This window comes from Mesoplodon bidens (genome assembly GCF_964165515.1).
Source record: "Mesoplodon bidens genome assembly, chromosome: 9".
Lineage (NCBI taxonomy): Eukaryota > Metazoa > Chordata > Mammalia > Artiodactyla > Ziphiidae > Mesoplodon > Mesoplodon bidens.
In genome coordinates, this window is record NC_138166.1 from 101845452 (window position 1) to 101866646 (window position 21195).

The 21195-nt window shown below is 35.7% G+C and overlaps 1 protein-coding gene across 11 annotated transcripts in view; it reads right to left on the reverse strand.

The window, feature by feature from the left end:
• The window catches only part of KMT2C (lysine methyltransferase 2C), a 291663-nt gene that overhangs the window by 88891 nt on the left and 181577 nt on the right, over nucleotides 1–21195 (reverse strand). For all 11 annotated transcript variants that reach the window (XR_014016732.1, XM_081244951.1, XM_081244952.1 and 8 more), the window contains exons 10-16: nucleotides 19275–19444; nucleotides 18677–18825; nucleotides 17777–17890; nucleotides 16784–16861; nucleotides 14456–15159; nucleotides 6385–6504; nucleotides 4026–4142 (exon numbers count right to left, since the gene is read on the reverse strand). Coding sequence is in view for 10 of the 11 variants with exons in the window: in XM_081244951.1 (XP_081101077.1) it covers nucleotides 4026–4142; nucleotides 6385–6504; nucleotides 14456–15159; nucleotides 16784–16861; nucleotides 17777–17890; nucleotides 18677–18825; nucleotides 19275–19444 (1452 nt within the window). In the remaining variant the exon portion in view is untranslated. The remainder of the gene's footprint in view (nucleotides 1–4025; nucleotides 4143–6384; nucleotides 6505–14455; nucleotides 15160–16783; nucleotides 16862–17776; nucleotides 17891–18676; nucleotides 18826–19274; nucleotides 19445–21195) is intronic.

The window sequence follows — 21195 nt, forward strand, 5'->3', positions numbered from 1 at the left end:
GTAAAGGAACACTAGAAGAACAGATTTGTCAACCTACATGAAACAGACAAATTCCTTAAAAGACAAATTCATGCAAGAAAAAACAGATAACCTAAAGAGCCCTATACCTATGAAAGACATTGAATTTGTAGTTGAAAATCTTCCAATAAACTCCTGGCCAAAATGGCTCCACTAATGATTCTATCTATAAATAATATAAGAAAGAAATTCCCAACACTACACAACTTTTCTAGAAAATTGAAGAGCAAACTATATTTCCCAATCATTCTATGAAGCCAGAATTATGCTGATATGAAAACCAAAGACATGATAAGAAAATAAGACTATAGACCAATATCCCTCATTAACATAGATATAAAAAGTCTAAAGTTTTTAGCAAACTGGATCCAACATCACAACCAAGTAGAGTTTAACCCAGGAATGCAAGATTGCTTTAGCACACACACATAAAGATGTAACTCACATATCAACAAACAAGCTACATGATCATCTCTACAAATGCAAAAAAAAAAAAAAAAAACCACATTTGACAGAATCTACTTTTGACATCTACTCCTAATTTAAAAAAAAAAAAAACTCAGCAGACTATTAATAGAAAGGAAATTCCTCACACTGATTTAGGATGTCTATTAAAACAAAACTAAGGCTAACACCATACTTAATTATGAAAAACTATATGCTTTCTCCTCAAGGTCAAAAACAAGGTTATCTGAGCTCTTCACTTCTGTTCAACACATACTGAAGGTTATAGCAAATGCAATAAAGAATAGACATGAAAGGACTCCAGATTAAAAAGAAAGACGTAAAACTTTATCTGCAGACAACATGATCGTTTATGTAGAAAACCCAATGGATTCTACAAATAAGCAATTAGAATAAGGGAGTTTAATACGGTTGTAGGATACACAACCTTATTATGTACACAACAGATACACAAAAATGAGTAGTATTTCTGGATACTAGCAATTGACAAACACAATTTGAAATTAAGACAACACTACCATTAACAATAGCATAAAAAGTATGGAAGATGGAGATAAATCTGATTAACAGTATTTGTTCAATGTGTCTGTTGAAAACTAAAGAACATCACTGAAAGAAATTGAAGAAGACCTAAAGAAATGGAGAGATACAGGTGCTGATGGGTTCAAAAACTCAATATGGTTAAAATGTCAATCTTCCCCAAATTAATCTACAGTTTGAATGCAAACGCAATCAAGATCCTAGCAGGCTTATCTGTAGATATTGACAAGCTAATACTAAAATTCATATAGAAGTACAAAGGATTTAGAATAGTCAAAACAACTTTGAAAAGTAGAAAATCAGAACACTAACAGTGTTTGATTTCAAGAGTAGTTGTAAAGTAGAAGTTATCAAAATAGTGGAGTATTGGCCTAAAGAAACGGAGCAATCGTATAGCATGAGATTCCAAAAATAGATCCACATATATGATAACTAATTTTCAAGAATGATGAAAGGCAATTCAGAGAAACAGTGCTAAAACAACCGGCTACTCAATATGTAAAAAAAATGAACTTCCATCCTTATTCATACCATTAAAAAAACTCAAATTGGATTATAGATCTAAATGCAATACCTTTCTAGAAGAAAACACAGAATATCTTTGTGACCTTGGGTGACACAAGTATTTCTCAGCACCAAAAAGCACAATCCACAGAAGAAGAAAAAAATTAATAAACTGGACTCCATCAAAACTAAATCAACTGCTCTGTGAAAGACACAGTTAACAAAATGCAAAGACAAACCCAAAAATGCAAGAAAACATTTGCAAATCATATATATGATGAAGAGCTTGTGTCCAGAATACATAAAGAAATCTCAAAACTCAGTTAATTAAAAAACTACTCAATTTTGGGCTTTCCTGGTGGTGCAGTGTTTAAGAATCCACCTGCCAATGCAGGGGACATGGGTTCGAGCCCCAGTCCAGGAAGATCCCACATGCCGCAGAGCAACTAAGCCTGTGTGCCACAACTATTGAGCCTGTGCTCTAGAGCCCGCGAGCCACAACTACTAAAGCCCGCGTGCCTGGAGCCCATGCTACGCAACAAGAGAAGCCACTGCAATGAGGAGCCTGTGTACCGCAACGAAGAGTAGCCCCGCTCACCGCAACTAGAGAAAGCCTCTGCGCAGCAACGAAGACCCAACACAGCCAAAAATAAAAACAAATAAATTTTTCTTAAAATACTCGATTTTGGGCTTCCCTGGTGGCACAGTGGTTTAGAGTCCACCTGCCGATGCAGGGGACACGGGTTCGTGCCCCGGTCCGGGAAGATCCCACATGCCATGGAGCGGCTGGGCCCGTGAGCCATGGCCGCTGAGCCTGCGCGTCCGGGGCCTGTGCTCCGCGACGGGAGAGGCCACAACAGTGAGAGGCCCGCGTACCGCAAAAAAAAACCCCAAAAAACTCAATTTTGGAAAATGTATTAAAGATCTGAAGAGTGACTTTATCAAAGAAGATATACAGATAGCAAATAAGCACCTAAAAAAGCTGATCAATATCACAAGTTATTAGAGAAATGCAAGTCAGATACTCTTAACATACCTGTTACAGTGGCTAAAATTAAGAAGACTGGCCATACCAAATGTGGGTGAGTATGTGGAGGAAATGGAACCTTACACATTCTTGCAAATATAAAATGTCACACCCAACTTGAAAACCAACCTTTTCTTAAAAAGCTAAGCATATACCTACCATACATCCAGCCATTCCATTTCTATATGTTTACCCATGAGAAGAGAAAACATATCCACAGGTGAACTTATATATAAAAGTTTGGAGCAGTTTTATTTCTAATAACCAAAAAATGGAAGCAAACATAATGTCCCTCAATAGGTGAACAGAGATACAAATTGCGGCTCATCCGTGCTATGGAATGCTCTTCAACAACAAAAACGAACTGTTAACACATACAAGAGCATGAATTAATATCAAAATAATTATGCTGAGTGAAATAAATCATACCAAAAAGATTATATTCAGCATGATTCCACTTACACAGACTCCAGAAAACGCAAACTAATCGACAGAAATGGAAATCAGATCAGTCATTGCCTGAGGGTAAGACAGGAAGGAAGGCAAAGGGATTTCAGGGGCACAAAGAAACTGTGAGGGCCGAATATGTTCTTAACTGCAGTGTGGTTTTCAAGGGTGTACACGTGTCAAAACCTACGAGATTGTACGCTTCAAATATTTGTACCTTATCTTATATCAATTTTACCTCAATAAGCCTATTAATTCGGGGAGTAGGGAGGGAGGGAGGGTCTTGCTTTTAAAAAAAAACACCAGAATCCAAGTTTCCTTACTCCTTTAGCAGCAAACTGAACAATCCCACCGTATCCTGGACTTAACATGACAATTAGAATCTGAAAAACAGTAGCAAATTGAACAATCCCACCTGTATCCTGAACTTAACATGACAATTAGAATCTGAAAAACAGAGTATCGGTAAAATAGTAAAGTTACTGCAGGATATATTTGCTATTATTTGCCAAATGCAGTTTTTTCAATACACATTTAAACAAAGCCTCATAATGTGCCAATGACCATACAGTTACCAATCTTAAATTCAAATATGTCTAAGACAGTCATAAAATCTTCAACATTTTTAGACTCCACACTAATCTACAACATTTCTAATTTTTTCTGTAAACCATATTACAACACTGAGAGCAACTACAATCAAAAATTTAAAACACCAACATAATTAAATTCTTCACATAAACTCAAGAACATAACAGGAGTTATATATATAACAGAGCAAATACATTGCATATTGGATTTTGGAGAAGAAAGATCAGAGTCAAAGAGGAAGGTAAGAAAAAAGGGATGAGAAAGTAGAAAATATAAAAGAAAACCTCACCAGAGGTTTAAAAAGAAATGCAAATGGAGATAAAAATTTTAGCCTACGTGACTCTTAGAATCTAAGTAATTTGGTACAAATGAGCTGATCATGGTCAGCTGACACATTAAGGACTGTAGCGAAGGTAAAGGGAGCGGGCCTTACCCCGGGTAACACAACTGCCCCGATTCCACTTTTCAACTTTGATCTGCCTCTGCCGCCTCGTCCTGACAGTCCTGCACCACGAGGTCTCCGCTTTCCTGGAAATCCTGACCCCCGGCCCTACACAACAGATACGGAAAAGTCAGCATTCTGTAAAAGCCCAAAAGAATTTTAAATCCAAAATGTGAGATAAACCGTCTTATTAAATGTTACACAAATACTTGCTTCTCCCTTTTATTCTAATCAGATGATAAATATTAAGAAACCAGGCTTATTAGCTGCATCTTTCAATATGCATTCTACGACTTAAACATCTACAACCTTAGAATCAAACTTGGTCTGTCACTGTGAATGCCCTGCAACAGCAAACCTTGGTGCTGTATTTCCGTTTCCTAATCCTACATCCTAGGTGGTGGGAAAAGCCACAACTCTATCCAGGTATTTTCAGGCGCAACAAATTGTATTGTATTATAGAGCAAGTAAGAGGAAGGACTCTCTGGCTAACTGGTTTCTTGTAATCGTACTGATATTAATAGTTCTCATATGCTGAGTACCTATTAGTACTGCTCGAAGCACTTGTTCCTCTCAACAATCTTGTAAGATCAATGCTGTTTTATCATCCCCACTTCAGAGGTAAGTACACTGGGGAATAAAAAGGTTAAGCAACTTGCGCCAAGTCAGACACCGGGCAAGCCTGGCTCCAGCGACCTCACTCTTAACCACTATTCTGCACTGCTGCGTCGCACGAAAGCTCATTTTTACTATGTGCAACAGTATTTTTTCTGTCGTGAAAACTGTCAATTTCCTCTAACCGTTCAATACCTGACCATACAGGAAAGCTCATGAAAAATTAAAAGGCTTGCTTTAAATCACCTAGATGATAATTACTTCAAGTGGAAATAATTTATCTGAATTTTTACCCAAGAAAAAATTCTATGGGAAAATATGTTGAATTCCCTGATATTTTAACAAATAAGCACTAAGGTTTTGTGTTGCTGTTTTCTTATTCATTCTCAGACTTATGTATTACTACCTGAAAAAACCTGGCATCTACACCTACTTGTGCTATGTATATTTAAGGTTACTAAAATGCTCAGTAAAATCCTGATTTTGTTTTCCCTAACAAGGTAAATAATATGTGACATCTTCAGCTGAGGTCACCTGCAGCAGTTTGAAACACTGAGCTCATCACCTATTTGGCAGAATGCTCTCCAAGTCAGCAATTTATGGTTATACTGTGAGCATCAAAAAGACACACGTGAACAAAAGGGAAGGGGGGCTTTTGTTCCTTCAGTTTTAGTAAGCCAACTTCCAGTTTTCCAGCTGCCTCTCCTTATCCTCTTAAGCTGCTTTCCTTCAGATCCTGAGCTTCTCTGAGCAAGGGACAGGGTAGTGTTGAATTGGATAGTTTTTCTTGTTGTTTTTCAGTAGGTATAAAAGATTTTTTAAAAGTCAGTGACTGAATCAAGACTACAGTAATCCCTCAATTTATTTTTCCTCAACATCCAATGACACAGGTAAGAATAAGTGAAAATCAGTGGTATATGCTTCATAATGATCAAAGAAGACCTCTTTAACTCTTCAAATTAATATTTACATTTTCAACACCTTGCATGCTATCAGAGTGAGTTGAAAAGTAGTTCTTCCAACGGTGACAGAAAATAGGAAAGCAGAATCTAGAACTCCTTTGAAATCCTTAATTAGTCTAAATTAAAAACACTTACTCCAGAATTATATTATTAAATATAGAAGATGAAGAATACTGTCTTCTCTAGTCAGGAAAATCGCTTAACTTTTCAGATGATTAACACTTTTTCAAATTAATTTTTCACCTTCAAAATGCATCAGACTACTTAACTTACTTCAAGGACTAACAGAGTCATCCACCAACGACATGAAAAGGAGATCCTATAGTTTTCAGATTATTAACACAGACAATGAAATCTGCTGCAATTCTGCTATTTCTTCTCCATTAATATATAATAAATTAATGTAGCCCTTCTTTTGTTCTTTTCTAAGCAACAAAATTTTATGATATGATGAACAAGTCTTTAATTACTTTATAGCCTATGTGACAAGGATTTCCCCCATAGAAATACTGGTAATTACAACATAAAAGGAAGCAACCATAAAAAAGGGTATTAAAATTTTACACTTAACATCAGTCAAGTAAAATGGCAATTTAATTTCCTCCTATTCCAGGCAAGCACGTTGCTTCTTCATATTAAAAATTTTAGATTTAAAAAGTGCCTCTGGAAACTAAACTATTTATCTAGAAAAGAAAGGTTTAATTCTTAACTTCTACTCGGACAAAACCAACCAGAAAGAAATGATATACGAATGTAAATGCAATTTTATTTACCACTTTGATGCTCCAAATGGCACTGCCAGGAAGCTGCCTGGGTTTAAAAATTTCCCGGCCTTCTGAAATGTCTGGGGACCAGGAAGGTGGGCTCACTGTATTATGGGTACTCCAAGCCCCCTAGGATATGGCAGGTGAGAAAATAGATGTATAAAACTCCGCAACATAAAAGGTCAAAGCCAGCAACTAAGGAATTTTAGAACAGCAAAAACAAATGCAGACGTATGGAAATTTAGGACATATTGCTTCAAGGTAGTAAGGAAAATAAGCTTATCACTTACAGTGACTTTATACTTAAATGCTTGTAGCTACAATTTACATTAAATGTTTTATTCTGGTTGAAACATCAGTACAATGAAACGTATTAAAAATTAAGGTTTATATGACATCAACATTGACTCATGAACTGCAATTACGGCACCAAGATATAAATAAATGTCAATCAAACTTTAAGAATTAAAACTATAAGAAACTATTTGGGGATTATTTTCTTCTAACAACTATCACTCTACCAGAAAGGAGAAAAGAATAAACATAAAGAATGTTATGTATACTTCTTGCTATAAACCACCAAAACAGTAGGCCAAAAAATGCAGTCAGAAACATGAGCAATCAACAGACACATTCACTTTAAAATTTGGAAAGTTAGTTTGTAACCGTAAGATGCAAATACCATTATAATCCTAACATTTAATTACTCTTCTTTCAGTGACCATTAGTTGTGGGTTTTTATTTTTATTTAGGAGACTACTACACTTGGATTATATCCAAGGAACTAATTTGAAAAGTATAAAAATGTTAAAGCAAATTGTCCTAAATTTGCAAATTAAAATGCCTGATGTATCTGATTATTTATACGAGAAACAGTACTTACTAAAATAGTTAAGATAAAAGGAAAACATTTTGCTTCCAGATAAGCACACTCAGCAATAACCTGAGCTAATCTGATGAAGATGAGAAGCAGCATAAAGAAAAACGTTTACTCCACAAAGGTAACATTTTAAACACAAATGTCAAACAATACAGAACCTATTTGGAATTAGATAATTCAACAAAGCATGCTATAATTTTACCAATTAAATGATCAAAACTAAAGACAAGAAACACAGTACTTACCAGGTTTCTAGAACACTAACAAACTGAGAAGTAGTAGCCTATTAATCACATTAAAATACCACCAGGGAATTTAAATAACTAGAAATAAGAACTTGACTATCCTTTGGGGAGGAGATAGTTAATGAAATAACAGTATTTGGAGAAAGACCACACAGGGAGAGACTGGTTTCACTTTAATTAACCTACCCTCAGCTCAGCTAACAGCCATGCTGATTTCACCTGACAAATCGCTTTCCCACTAACAGATCACCTTGCATCTATGTCCACACCTGGCTTCTTTCCTACTGTGTCCAGGGCCTTCTGTAACCTCTGCGCTGACAAAAGCAATTTCTCTATTGTCATTTCACTGTCAACATCTACTTACAGCTCTGCTGGGCTCTGAGCAGCACATCAGTGAATGCTTCTCTGCCCTCCTTCACTGACCCTTCTCAGCCTCCCATGTGAGTTCTTCCTCCACTTGACCTCTAAAGCCCCACTGTTTCCCAGGGCGGAAGCCTGGACCACTCTCCTCAGTGTAGTCTTGTCCTAAATGATCTTATCTACAATGAGGACTGTAGACACCATCTTGGATGTTGTTGTTCCCCAAATTCACATTTCTGGTTCTAACATGTTCTGAGAGCTCCAAGTGATTAGGATTTTCAACTTCCTTCTTAGCACATCCATTTTGTCGCACAAAACCTCTCCAGTTTACTGTCTAAACTCTCTCCCTTAACGAGTTCCAACTCACAATTGTTCCCCATCTTTAGAAATGGATTCCAGTCCCAGTGAGAAAACCGGGAGTCATTAGACCTGTTCTCTTCTCTCATCACTCTCCTCTGACCCCTCCACCCTCTCCCTCACCACCCCTTTGATCCCAACCATCGGTAAATTCAGCACATTCTCTCTTCAAGTTCTGTCTCTGGTCATTCTGTTTCTCTGCACTCCCACGGCCAGCACCACCTCTCAGCTAGCCTGCTGCAAAGGTCTACTTCTCTTTATGCTTCTTCCTCACCTGCACCTCCTCAAGCCTTTCCCCACAGAGCAGCCAGAGGGACTCCTAAAAAATGTAAATGGGACCAAGCAAGACTCTCCTGCCCTGTTCCAAACCCTCCGATAGCTCCGCAGTGACACTTAAAACTCAAACCTTTCCTGGTGCCTCTCTTCAGTTTCATCTTGTGGCATCTCTCACTGTCGATATGCCCTGGCTACCCTGGCTTCCTTGCCATCCTTCACACACACCGAGCGCTTCAACAACGGGGACCTACTGACTCAGAACTACACCACCTGTCCACTGGTTGGCGTCTCCAGAATCTTCAGGTATGGCCTTAAATACTTCCTCCTCGAAGAGGCCTTCCCGGGCACTCCAAGTGAACCATGTGTCCTTTACAACACCTTTAGCATCTGCATACTGAACACAATATGGGGTCATCTGTTCTTTTGTTTATCAGTATTTAGTGGAAGAGAGTGAGAGCAAGAGATATCTAAACCTCGTTCCCTCAACGTTTCCACGCAGTGTTTTTCTCTGAGGATATCTGGCTAGTGTACATATTAAATTCCTTTTGGTAGATCGTTTAATGGTATATCAGTAGATAGTCCTTAAAGTATACCATAAAAAGTCATATTCTAAAATAATATTTATCCATAATTTATAAGTTAGCTTTGATGCCAAAATTATATCTCATTTCAAAAAGCATTCACACTTCATATAACATGGATGAACAAAATGAAGGGCTCTATAGATTAAGAATGTTTAGATGCTATTTCAGGGATAATTAGACAACCATTCAACTGCTATGAAAAACTTATACAATAAAAGCTTGGGTAGGTACATTACAAATTTTAGTAAGTATGTTATCATAAGGTATTGGAAGGTAGAGAACGTGAAATTTTATAGGAAATGAAGAAAATTATGATTACACTTAGATATTTTCACAAAGAAGAAATTACCTAATATATTCTTTAGACCTTAAAACTAAAATACTGATGTAATTATCAACTGTAGTTATAAATTACCCTTCAGATCTCAGCTTTGATCAAAAAGAATTTACACAGACCATTCAGAAGAGGTCAGCTTGCCCATCTACTGTAGCATGGTTTACACCGTTGGTACACTTGGTTTTACTTTCCCGCACTTGTATCTATCTATTGCCGCTGGAGTATAAACTTGATGGCAGACACCCTGCTCTCTTCGTTCACTGCTATGTTAAGTAAGCCTTCTGTTCAGCACTTATTCAACGCCTACTTTTTCTACTGAGCACTTCTGCATGCATGTATTCATAAGTGCATCAATAAACACTGTACTGTGATATGAAACACACTAATTCCATCAGTTGTAGCCTAGAATCTTGGACTTCTTAACCTATTAAAAAATTACCAACCTATTCCACGCACTGTTGCTCTTAAACTATCTACAAACTGAAAAAAAAAAGGGGGGGGTTAAAAAATGTAACCATCAGGAGAATTTAAGTTACAAAGCGCTAAACAGAACCAACTTGTTCTCAAATGCCACAGAAACTTTAAAAATACTATTTGGCAGAGACTGAATTCGATTCCAACAATAATTATTACTGTTTAAAGTTGGTATTCAGTTTTCTGCTTTGAGGCCAATTTCTCAGGTGAATTTATCAACCTAGTAAAATTACAAAGCTGTTACAAGGACTGTGGGAATAGGGAAATGGGACAATAATGGCAGGTGGAGGGTAGGCTATTATGGGCAACTTTCTATTAGAAGTCAAACTCTGTTGCTGGCTGTTAAATATGATCAATGTCATGATTAGGGCCCACGAGTATCCAATTCTACTGAATCAGTTTAAAGCGTGGCCAGAGAAGGTCAGGTATGTCTCCTGGGCAGATTCACACCGCCAAGTCCTAAGTCCACCCTCTCCCTACATACTGTGCAAAACCAAGATTGCTATTAATGGGTGAGTTTGATTTAGAGAAAGTGAAAACAGTGAAACGAGAGTAGAAAGGAGGACAATTAGTGAGAGAAACTGAAAACACAAGCATTTATAGTTTTGTCTTTTTGGTACATACATTCACTCATGTACATTACAGCTATTGTAGCAAACAATTCACTTTTTTATGACTTACAGAATTCTTTTAACATAAATAAGTCATATACAAAACTGAGTTCAACATCAAACAGAACAAGAAATTTAGTCCTGAGAGTGATTTGATAAGAGATAAACTATATACATACAGAAATAGCTGTTGCTAGCTTTAGCCCTCTGTAATTTAAGAAAGTGAATTTGGCTGGTGCTAGCAATCGTTTTAGTAATGGCTTAAAAAATGTAACAGGCACAAGAAAACTAAGAGGGATGTATGACACTTCTGATCTGTATGTGTTGTAGGTTGACACCCCAAAGGCTAGACATTTTTTTAGGATGAAAACTACAGTTTCTCAATGGTTTAGAGCAATGCTTCTTGGACTTCAGGCTGCATGGGGATCTTCTTAAAATAGACATGTTCACTCAAGTTAAGGTGGGGCCTGAGATTCAGTGTAACAAACTTCCAGGTGATATTGATATTCCTGGTCTGCAGGTCACATTTTGAGTAGCAATGGTTTAGTAATTTCTCCCAGAAAACATGCCTAAGCCTATAAGCCTGAGTAGAGTTTTTCCTCTTGCCCTTTCTGCTTTCCCACAGTACCCTGTGGTTTCCTCTACTGCAGCCTGTATCACACACAGAATAATTAAATAGGCAGTTTAGTTCTAAAATCTGTGCAACCACTATGTGGCACTGAACTTGAAAACCTACTACATCTTGTATTTACTGTGGCCAGTGTTTGACTTGCTCGGGCCTGCAGTTATTTTCACTGGCACATTTCCTTAGAAATAGTTATGAGTCAACGTGATGGGTTTCAGGACCACCACTTCACAGCCAAATTTAACACATGAACATTACATCCTTCTCAAGTCTCCATTTTCACATAATATCTGCATTATCCTGCAAATCAAGAAAGAAAGCAGGGCAGCACTACCATTTGCTATGTGTCAGGGGGTTTATAGGTGTTATCGTTAAATTCTAACAACCATCTGATATAGTTTTACGGATGAAGAAACCAAGAGAGTTCACACGGTAACTTGCTTGGTGTCCCAAAGACAGTAATGGAAGAATAAGGCTTTGAAGCCAAACAACTGCACTATGGAAATATTCATGCTGAATTTATATTAATCTTTCCCATCAATTAATTACAGTACAAATATATATAAATAATACAAAATAGTCTTCTTAAAAGTCACTTTCATAAAATGCCACATAGTATTTAGACTAGAAGGTATGTGGGAAAATCACTGTTGGTATCTACTCTACAACTTTTATTCCTCATAAAGAATAGAGAATATTTACCTATTTACTAATTAAACCTTTTTTGATAGGTTCTAAGACAAAGTATCAGTATGTAGGTTTACCTCATAGGTATCCAGGAATAGACAAGTACAACTACTAGAGTAATTTCCTTTAATGAATATCATTATGTATACATTATATAAAGCAGTACTTCAAAATTCAAATTTATTTTAGTTAAAAGCTGGATATGAAATAATTTATCAAGAACAGAATCTCTCTTTATTTGGATGATATGATTCACCGATCTGCCTTTCTTAACTTTAAAAGCAAAAACAAACCAACCCCCCAAAATGCCAACAGTGCTTCTTACTAAAAGGTTTACGTCTAGAAACCAGAAATGGAAGAAAGAGAAGGGAGGGAGGTGGGGAGGGAGGAATTGCTTACTTGTAATTAATTGTTAGCAAAACTAGAATCCTCTACAGCTCACCACTGGAGGCCTGTTTTGCTCTCACAGGAACAGATTATGAAACTGATATGTTAATTCGAGACACTTCATTTAAAATGCTATTGCAACACACAAGTATGTTATAAAATTCTAGGGTTCTTAATAAACTACTTAAATTGATGAAAAATAAGAAATTCAGTTCACAACGTAATGGCAAAGTGGTTATAATCTAATGAAGCACTATTTTTGGAAACCTCCTCTCTTGAAGCAATTTCACCTTCTCCATGAGAACCTCTCAACAGATGTCAGTCTCAGAACTTATGTAAATTCCTAAGCTCTCCATATACATGATGTTAGCAGCAGCAACAACAACAACAAAAAAGGTGGAAAGGTAAAATGAAGAAAACAATTCTTAGCATTTGAAAGTTATCAAAATATATTTAATAGTACTTATGTTTTCTCTATGAAATTTTCTTTAAATATTTAAGAATACTTCAAGAAAATGTTTCTAAGAAAACATATTTCATAGAAGATTTAACAAAAACTTTCAATATTATCATGAGAGCAATTAGTACATGAGTGTCTGAAGCAGATCACAGTCATGTGATTTCATTAAATATTTTCCCATAAAATAAGATGATACAAATAAGGTATCTTGTTCTATCCAATGCATACTCTCCACAAAAGCAAAGCAGTGTATCAACAAGCTCTGAATCACCAACTGAAGGTTGTTTCCTATACAACTAAAACAAAACTGGGAGGTAAAACATGGCCTACAGCTGCTTGTGAGATGAGCAGCAAATTGTGAGGTAGTAATCAGACAGCAGCAGCTAAATAGAAGGAAGAACATACCACAGCTGAAAGAGAACATAGCAGAAGTAGCAACAGTAACAAATATTAAGACACGGCTCATGTAAAATGGGATGAACTTGGAAGAAAAAAAATATATGTACATACACACTCTCACACACATACAAAAATACCCACACTATTTTGGAACATAGGTCAACAGAAAAATAATCGTAATGGCTTCTCAGTTGGAGCAGAAGTCTCTAAATAAGGAGAGACACCAGTAAAATTTAACAGGAATATTTATGATGCAATATCCTTAAAGAATGTAAATGTCTGAACCAAAATTAAATTTGAGATTCAAATTTCCATTGCTAAAGTCTTTTCAGAGCCAAAACTACACAATTAGTATATGCTATTCAAAAAAAGAAAAGGAAAATAAAAGAAAAAACTAAGGATGAAGAGAAATAGTTTGAGAAGAAAAATCTCTCAATAGAAAATAAATATCAAGTAGGAGACTAATTTTCACATTAAAATAAAGTTTGATTTAACTTTTTTACTGGTGTCACAATCCCAAAATTAGACGATCAAGATCAAGATATTATTACTCCTATAAAAAGTTAAACTTTAATCACTGAAAGCAATTTAAATCATGAGACTTAAAACTCCAAATTATTATTGTGACTAAACACTTTTGCACTGTTTGATATCTTGCTATTTTATGAAAAACTTCAGAAAGTAGAAATTTTGTAGAACACATAATTCTTAGCTATAGTATCTTCACTTTGCTTTGTAGTTTCACTCAAATCCCACTGAAAAAGATCTAGAACTTACCCTTACAGGGTAGAGTTCACATTCACACAACTTAGAACAATCATGGGAAGAACTCCCTTCATTTCCTGAAGATCAACAATATAATCCTAAAATTTTGTTCACAAAACCACTGAAGTAAGTCCTAACTTTAAAAAAATTCCCACAAAAAGTTAGCAATCAATAGAAAAACCAAAATGAGAAATTCCCCTGCATGAAAAATACTCTAGGTAAATTCTGATGCTTAAGCAGTTAAAAATATGTACAACAAATAATATTAATAAACAAATACATTTGAGAGGAAAAATAAATACTAATTACACTATACCCAAAACCTTACTTTTTTTTTAAAGTCTCTGCTGTTACTATGGCATAGAACTAAAAACTTCTTTAAAGTGTTTTCTATTAGAAACTATAATCAAATAGGTTGCACTTAAATTCCAATAAGATCACTTCAAGTTTAATAAACTAGTCTTCATTAACAGTGTGTTTTTTTAAGTGGCCAAAACACATAAGTCAACATTACATCTACATTCCACCTGAACGGGAAAACCTGCCCTCCAAACCAAAGCTACACATACACTTTTTTTACTTTATAGAATCACTCCAACATCTTTTCTATCAACATCATTAAAATCACCATACCTGTCTGGACCGAGGTCTACCAGGAGAAAATTTCCTTTTGGTAATAGCTGGTTTACCCATGCCAATTTTGGGGGTGACTGAGATGTAAGTTGTTGGCATGATGTTTCCAGCAGAAGCACTGGGAGTCGACGGGTAACTATGCAGCATGTCGTGGGAAGGCAAGTCGGAAGAAAGTGCTGGAGAGGAAGACTCATTTGCCTTGCTTATGCCCGCTGCTGATGAAAATGATGACTCCGTCTCAGATGGTAATTTTACGGATTTGCTTTCTTGGCATACACCATCTTTCACACAACTCTCAATTGCAGGAGCCACTTCGAAGTCCATAAATGCAGTATAAGGTTCAGGATTTTCTTTCTGTTCCATTTCTTCTGGTACCCTTTCTCTGGCCAGCTGTTCCTTAGAACATAAAACCGTACCTTCCCCACCTGGGGACGGGACAGTGACAGATCCAATGTTGACTCCTGGAGGCCGGGGTTCTTCTGGGGACGCCGCCATGTTAGGTCCCTCCAACAAGTGCACTTCCCCCTGCTGCACAGCGACCTGGGGGGCAAGGGCTTCAGCGCTGTCTGTCACTTCCATTTTGTTCTCCTTTTGATCTGCACCGCAATTGTGCATCACTTTAGGAGGCATTTCCATTTCTTCACTATCAACTTCACGAGAAATCTGATTTTCCAATTCAGGATTCATTTTATCTTGGGATGATTCTATAAAATTTCGAATATCTATTATGTTAATGTACCTATGAATTTTAAAATTTCTAACTATGATTAGGTATAAAACATTAATGTCTTACATGTCTGTAGCTCTATGGTTTAAAAATAACAGGCTTGGGTAGGAAAAAAACGTTGCGGGGGGGGGGGGATCCAAAACCTACTTTTGCTTAAAACCATGCCTTAAGTCAGAAGATATTCATCAAGAAAGGCAATTATCAAGTTTAGTAAAGGTCAAAAGAGAGCAGGGTTTATGGATTAGAATCAGTCACCGATCGGACCAGAAAACCTACAAGAACACTACCTTAATGGGATCCTCAGAGTTTAAGGTAATTTCTGGTAAGAATATTAAAATAGAATTAATTTCTAATATAACCATTATATATTATGTTTTATAGTTTGGTTACTTACAAGAGGATTTAAAATTTTGTAGGTGAAGTTATACTCATTTTACAACTAGGAAAATGAGGCTCAGTGATATTACATGACGTGTCCAAATTAAAAAAGTAAAGATTAGTCTAGAATAAAAAGAATTTTGCAATAAGCCGACACAAGATGTAACAAAGCTTCTGTAGACTCAAACAAGTAATGACCATAGATAGAAAAGACTTATTTCGCTTAGCCATACACGCTAACACAATCAATACATTTTTTTGGATATACTTCTTGTTCTTCCTCATCATCTATAACCAAAGTGACTTATCTTAGCAAATCAATAAAAATAATTAGATATCAGAAGTATCTATAGTCACTGACTACTAAATTTTAAATCAGGGTACTAGTAATTTAAAGCTTTAACCCAATATTACTTAAGAGTAAGGGTTAGAGGTCCAATTGACATGGGTCCTAAGTGGCTCTATTAAGTAAGACCACTGATGATAAAAAGCACTTATTTCAAATGCCATCAAGGTAATTTCTTAGGTACATTAATAAAGACACTAATTTCCTTATTTACTATTTACACCATGGTGATTGAAATTTATATATGTTCTTGTATCAAAATGAAATCTCACTTCTCACTCCTGCTTTATTGCAAGACTATAGTTGAAAAGGAAAAAAACATCAAATAACAGATCTGATCATACTAAATATTTTTAAACACAAAAGTACTTCAAAAATACTTTAATATTTTAAAAGTAATAAAAATGGACTTTTAAAACAGAAAATACATATAAATGAAGTGAACATTTATGGTTTAAAACCAAAAGGATCACCATTTGAGTGACTCAAGTAAAACAATCCTAATGCTATATGATGCCTAAATTATGTGCTCACAATAGTAGACCGACTACCTCAAGGCTCACTGGCAAAGAGGAACGTTTGCAATACACACTCAGAATACGAGTATGTTCTTTCTCCTCTGTGCTAGGCAGGGAGGATTACGATAAAAGCGCAAACATGCTCTATTTCTGCCTTAGAAATCCACTGCCAGTGGTTTTCCAGAGGAGGATCACCTAACCACAGACTGCACTACCATCATGTGAGTATAGCAAATAGTAAACAATTCATCTCTAATTTGAAAAGTCACCTTAGCAGACAATGACTTAAATCGCATAGCAACCCTAAAGGCGTTATGCTGTAAATCAATCAAATTAGACAATATGAACATACTGCCTACCAGCAATGCAAAGTCCACGCGCGCCGTGACTTTCCAGTGGATCACTCCTCTGCGGCTCTCCGGTGTGGATGTGAGCTCCTGTGAATAACACACTTATGGAATCTCCAGCAAGGAGTCCAAACTCCTCTAACACTGTCTTCTCAACAGTAATTTGAGTAAGATATTTATCCTTCTGCCAAATTCCAATTTCGAATATAAGCATAAAACATCCTGTTACTATTCATTTGTTAAGTAGGATATGGAAATGAAACTGGATAAGGAAGGATATGGAAGGAATCTGATTATGTATTATAAGATTATTATATAGTTTTGTCTTATTTTTCTTCACTTTATATCTTTATGAAGTATAATTTTTAATGAGAGTTGTTAAATATAAACTTAACCTCAAAATATCTCAAGGGCTTTTTATGTATACATTCAACCTATATAACACAATATCACATACAATCCCACAGACTTTGAGGTGAGACCAAGATTAAATTTAATAAGTAGTTTTCCCCAAACCTGATCTCTCATTAATTCCAGATCCTCAAGTACAATAATAGCTATTACCAATAATGCAAAAAGCTTAATTGAAATATCATTGAAATAACCCTCAACAGGACTGCTTACATGATCTAAAACAATGAATTTTTTCATTATCTCAGCATGAAACATCTCACAATCAGCAACAGCTCTAGTTAGTAATTACAAAGATAACTAAAGAAAGAAATTGCTTTTTAATGAAAATCACTTGATTCCTAAACAAAGTATATATTTATGAGTAAGTCTAGATTACAGCTGAACTATCAATACAATATACACACGCCCTTTCCCCGATTAATTTGTCTAAGTTTATTTTATTTAAAAAGGCTCCTCTCTAAATAATTTCCTACATGACTATGTCTCAGCTTATTTTTATCTAGGGTACTAAAGTTGCAGATGTTCACATATTCACTCTACACACACATTTTCTTCAGAGAATAGACTATCCATCACCAAAAACATCCTTACCATCTGGAACAATTCCAGGTGCGGGCTGCTGGCCATCAACATCTTTATTAACTGCTTGCTCCAGAAATACCATGTGGTCCTCAGGGCCTTCAACTTCCATTTCATTGTTACAATCTTAACAGAAAATTATTTATTCTTTAGCTCAGAATGAGTTTTTCTGTTTTTGTTAACTAAGTCAACAATTATCACCTTGTTCTAATGGGGGTAAATTATCCCTGAAAATGCCATAAATTCTTCTTCAGATTTTTCTATTTTGAACCAAATATATATTTACATTTTTCAAATATGGAAAATATAATGAATTAAAAAGTAACTGGAATTTTATTATTTTGAAAGGATACTGCACAACTGTATACTGATGGCATACTAGAAACAAAATGTTAGTAACCAAGATGTGTCTACCTAAACCCCTTGCAGATGATAAAATAGAACTTTTATAGACTTTGCCATTCATACTGATGAAAATGAAAAACCATCTGATTAGCGAGTCTGTTCCCTTTATGATCTAAGAATCTTGTTATTACGTTTATAACTCAATGGTGTACTAATAAAACTACATGAACAAAATTTAATAAAACTAAAATTTGTTTGGAGTAAAATAACCCAGAGTATGAAGTGCAAACTAGGTCATAGAGCCAAACAGTAAGGAACTTCCACTGCTGGCCCAAAAAACACAATTGTAGGAGTGTACACTAGTCCTGAAATTCAAATATTGGGCGAACAGTTGTAAAGAAGCTAGATTAGATGTTGACCATCAGATTCAGAGATGACCAAGATCACAGGTACAGAAGCTAAAAATAAGATGGGATCTGATACACAGGATTCCCTCATTGTTACTAAAGTAACATACTGCTGACTGGTTGGCACAGCATCCTAAAAAACAAAAACTCTCAAATTTACCTGTAGTGAGTTCAGCCATCTCCACTTCATCACCTGGCTGTAATGGACCCATCTCAGCTAAGTGTTTGCAATACATACAGATGTACTCTTCTTTGAGCTGAGAATCCAGTTCATGATCTGTTGGTTTGTCACATTCTAAGTGAACCCATCTGTGACGATAAATATATTTAAATAAAATTTTCTAATTTAAAGTCAAATTAATATTTAGGGAAAAGAAAGATAATTGCTGAAAAACTGGATACAGGAAGGGGTAAGGATGGAAGAAGAGAGGTTATAGGGGTTAGCAATTGACAGTTCTAGAAAAGAAGCTGCCATTTTTGGATGTCATCACAGGTGTTGACCTTTTTTTAAACAAATTTTAAACTGTTTACTCTTTACTTTTCCCTCTTAATGCTTGTTTCTGGTCTTGTCTTTTTTTGCCCACTTACATTATGCCTTTCAGACTCATAAAAGCATACTTTAATTCCATCTATAATGGCACTCAGTACTGAAAGGATTACTGGAATGACAAAAGCTTGGATCTCAAAATACATGGCAGAGCAGATGATCACATGGACAGAAGAACTGACAAACAAATGGAATAACTATATCTTCTTACCTTTTGCACATATTACAATGAAGCATGTCTTTCTGCAATTCTGGATGGTAGCACTTCCCACAGAAAGGACATAAGTTATCCTGCTGTTGGTAACAACTGTCACATACCAGGCAATTGTGGTGCCACTGAGAACTAGATCGTGTGCCACACTCGACACATATTCTGCAATTCTAAACACCAGGAAAAATGAAAACAGAAACAGTTTGTTATGCATTTGTACTGCAGTTCAGGTGTAAACCTTTTTAAAAAATCAGTGAAACATTTGTAGATTATATATTAAGCTTTAATTTTTATGACACTAATTTAGGGTGTATGTTTTTGAAAAAGAAGTTTGTTTTGAACATCTGATGAGATATCATTCAATTTACGCTGAAACCTCCTGGAAAGTGTAAATAGTGGATAGAGACATCCCAGAAAACATAAATAGGGAAGGAAGAAAACCAAGAACGTAGAAATCCAAACTTCAAAAAAGAAACACATTCCAGAATCAGGAAGTAGCTAGTGTTGAATAAGTCTACTCAACTCACTACTCTGAAAGCAAAATGGTCCTGCTAGAGAATTCTGTTTGTTTGTGGGTAGCTTAGAAACTAAAAACAAGAATTCACACTAAGGAAATATAACCCACTCCAAATGATTAGGTGTCTGAAATTGTGAAAATAACCACTCAACATCAAAATCCAATTATGGCTTCTCATATTCTCAGAAGAGAGAGGCAGTACCCTTAGCAAAGTAGAACTGCTGATGTGCAAGGCCTGGCAGAGGCCAGCCAAACCTCCTTCTGCGCCTCTGAGCTAGGCTGCCTTAAAATCCTGGGCACAAGGCTGACAAATTGTGGGACTCTCATTACCCACCCACCCCCAACTTTGCAATCTAAAGCACCAATAAAAAAGGAACTTTATCTTTTTGAGCTGCTGGTATCTTTTGATACAGAAGAGATGCTCACTGCAAAAGAGGAACTAGCATGAGCCACAGATCTGCTGAAGTCTTACAGATTCAAAATGGAGGTACTCGTAAATACTGATGACAAAACCCTAAGCAAAATGTTAGCAAACAGACTCCAATAGCGGATCAAGAAAATCATAAACCATATCCAAGAGGAGTTTACACAAAAATGCAAGTATGGTTAAATATTAGAAAACCTATTAATAAAATCTAACATATTATTAGGTCTGAGGAGAGAAGATAAATTATTTCACTAGATGCTGAAAAGACCTTTAGAAAAAAATTAAAATCCATTCCTAATAAAAAAAAAAAAAACTTCCGAGAAAATTAAAATGGGTAGGTATTTCCTTAATGTGATATACACACATACCTCAATTCCAAAGCCAGCATTTTGTTTAATTGGGGAACCCTAGAGGCATTCCCACTAAGGTCAGAAACGAAGCAAGGATGCCTACTATCTCCACTACTATTTAACATGGTTCTGAACCAATGTAAACACTAAAACAAATGAAAACAGGCAAAATAGGAAAAGAAGAAATACAACTATTTGTAGATGACAAGATCGCATACTTGGAAAATCCTAAAGAATGTATCACAAATTTAATAAAAGAATTTAATGAAGTAGCAGGATATAAAATTAGCAATGAAAATTCAATAGAATTCACATACACAAATAATAGCCAATTAAAAGATATAATGAATGGGAAAATCCCATTTATAACATCAACAAAATAGAGAAAACTTTTAAGAATAAACTTAAGAAATGTCCAAAACCTATACAAAGAAAATTAGAAAACATTCCTAGAAGACACTAAACTAGACTTGAACAAATGCAAAGACATACCTTGTTCTTCGTTAGGATGTCCTAACATCAAGATTTCACTATCAATGAATAAATTTAAAGTGACCTGATAAAAATTCCAGTGAGGTTTTTCACAGAGCCTAAGGTCCATATGGAAAAATAAAAGACAAAAACAGC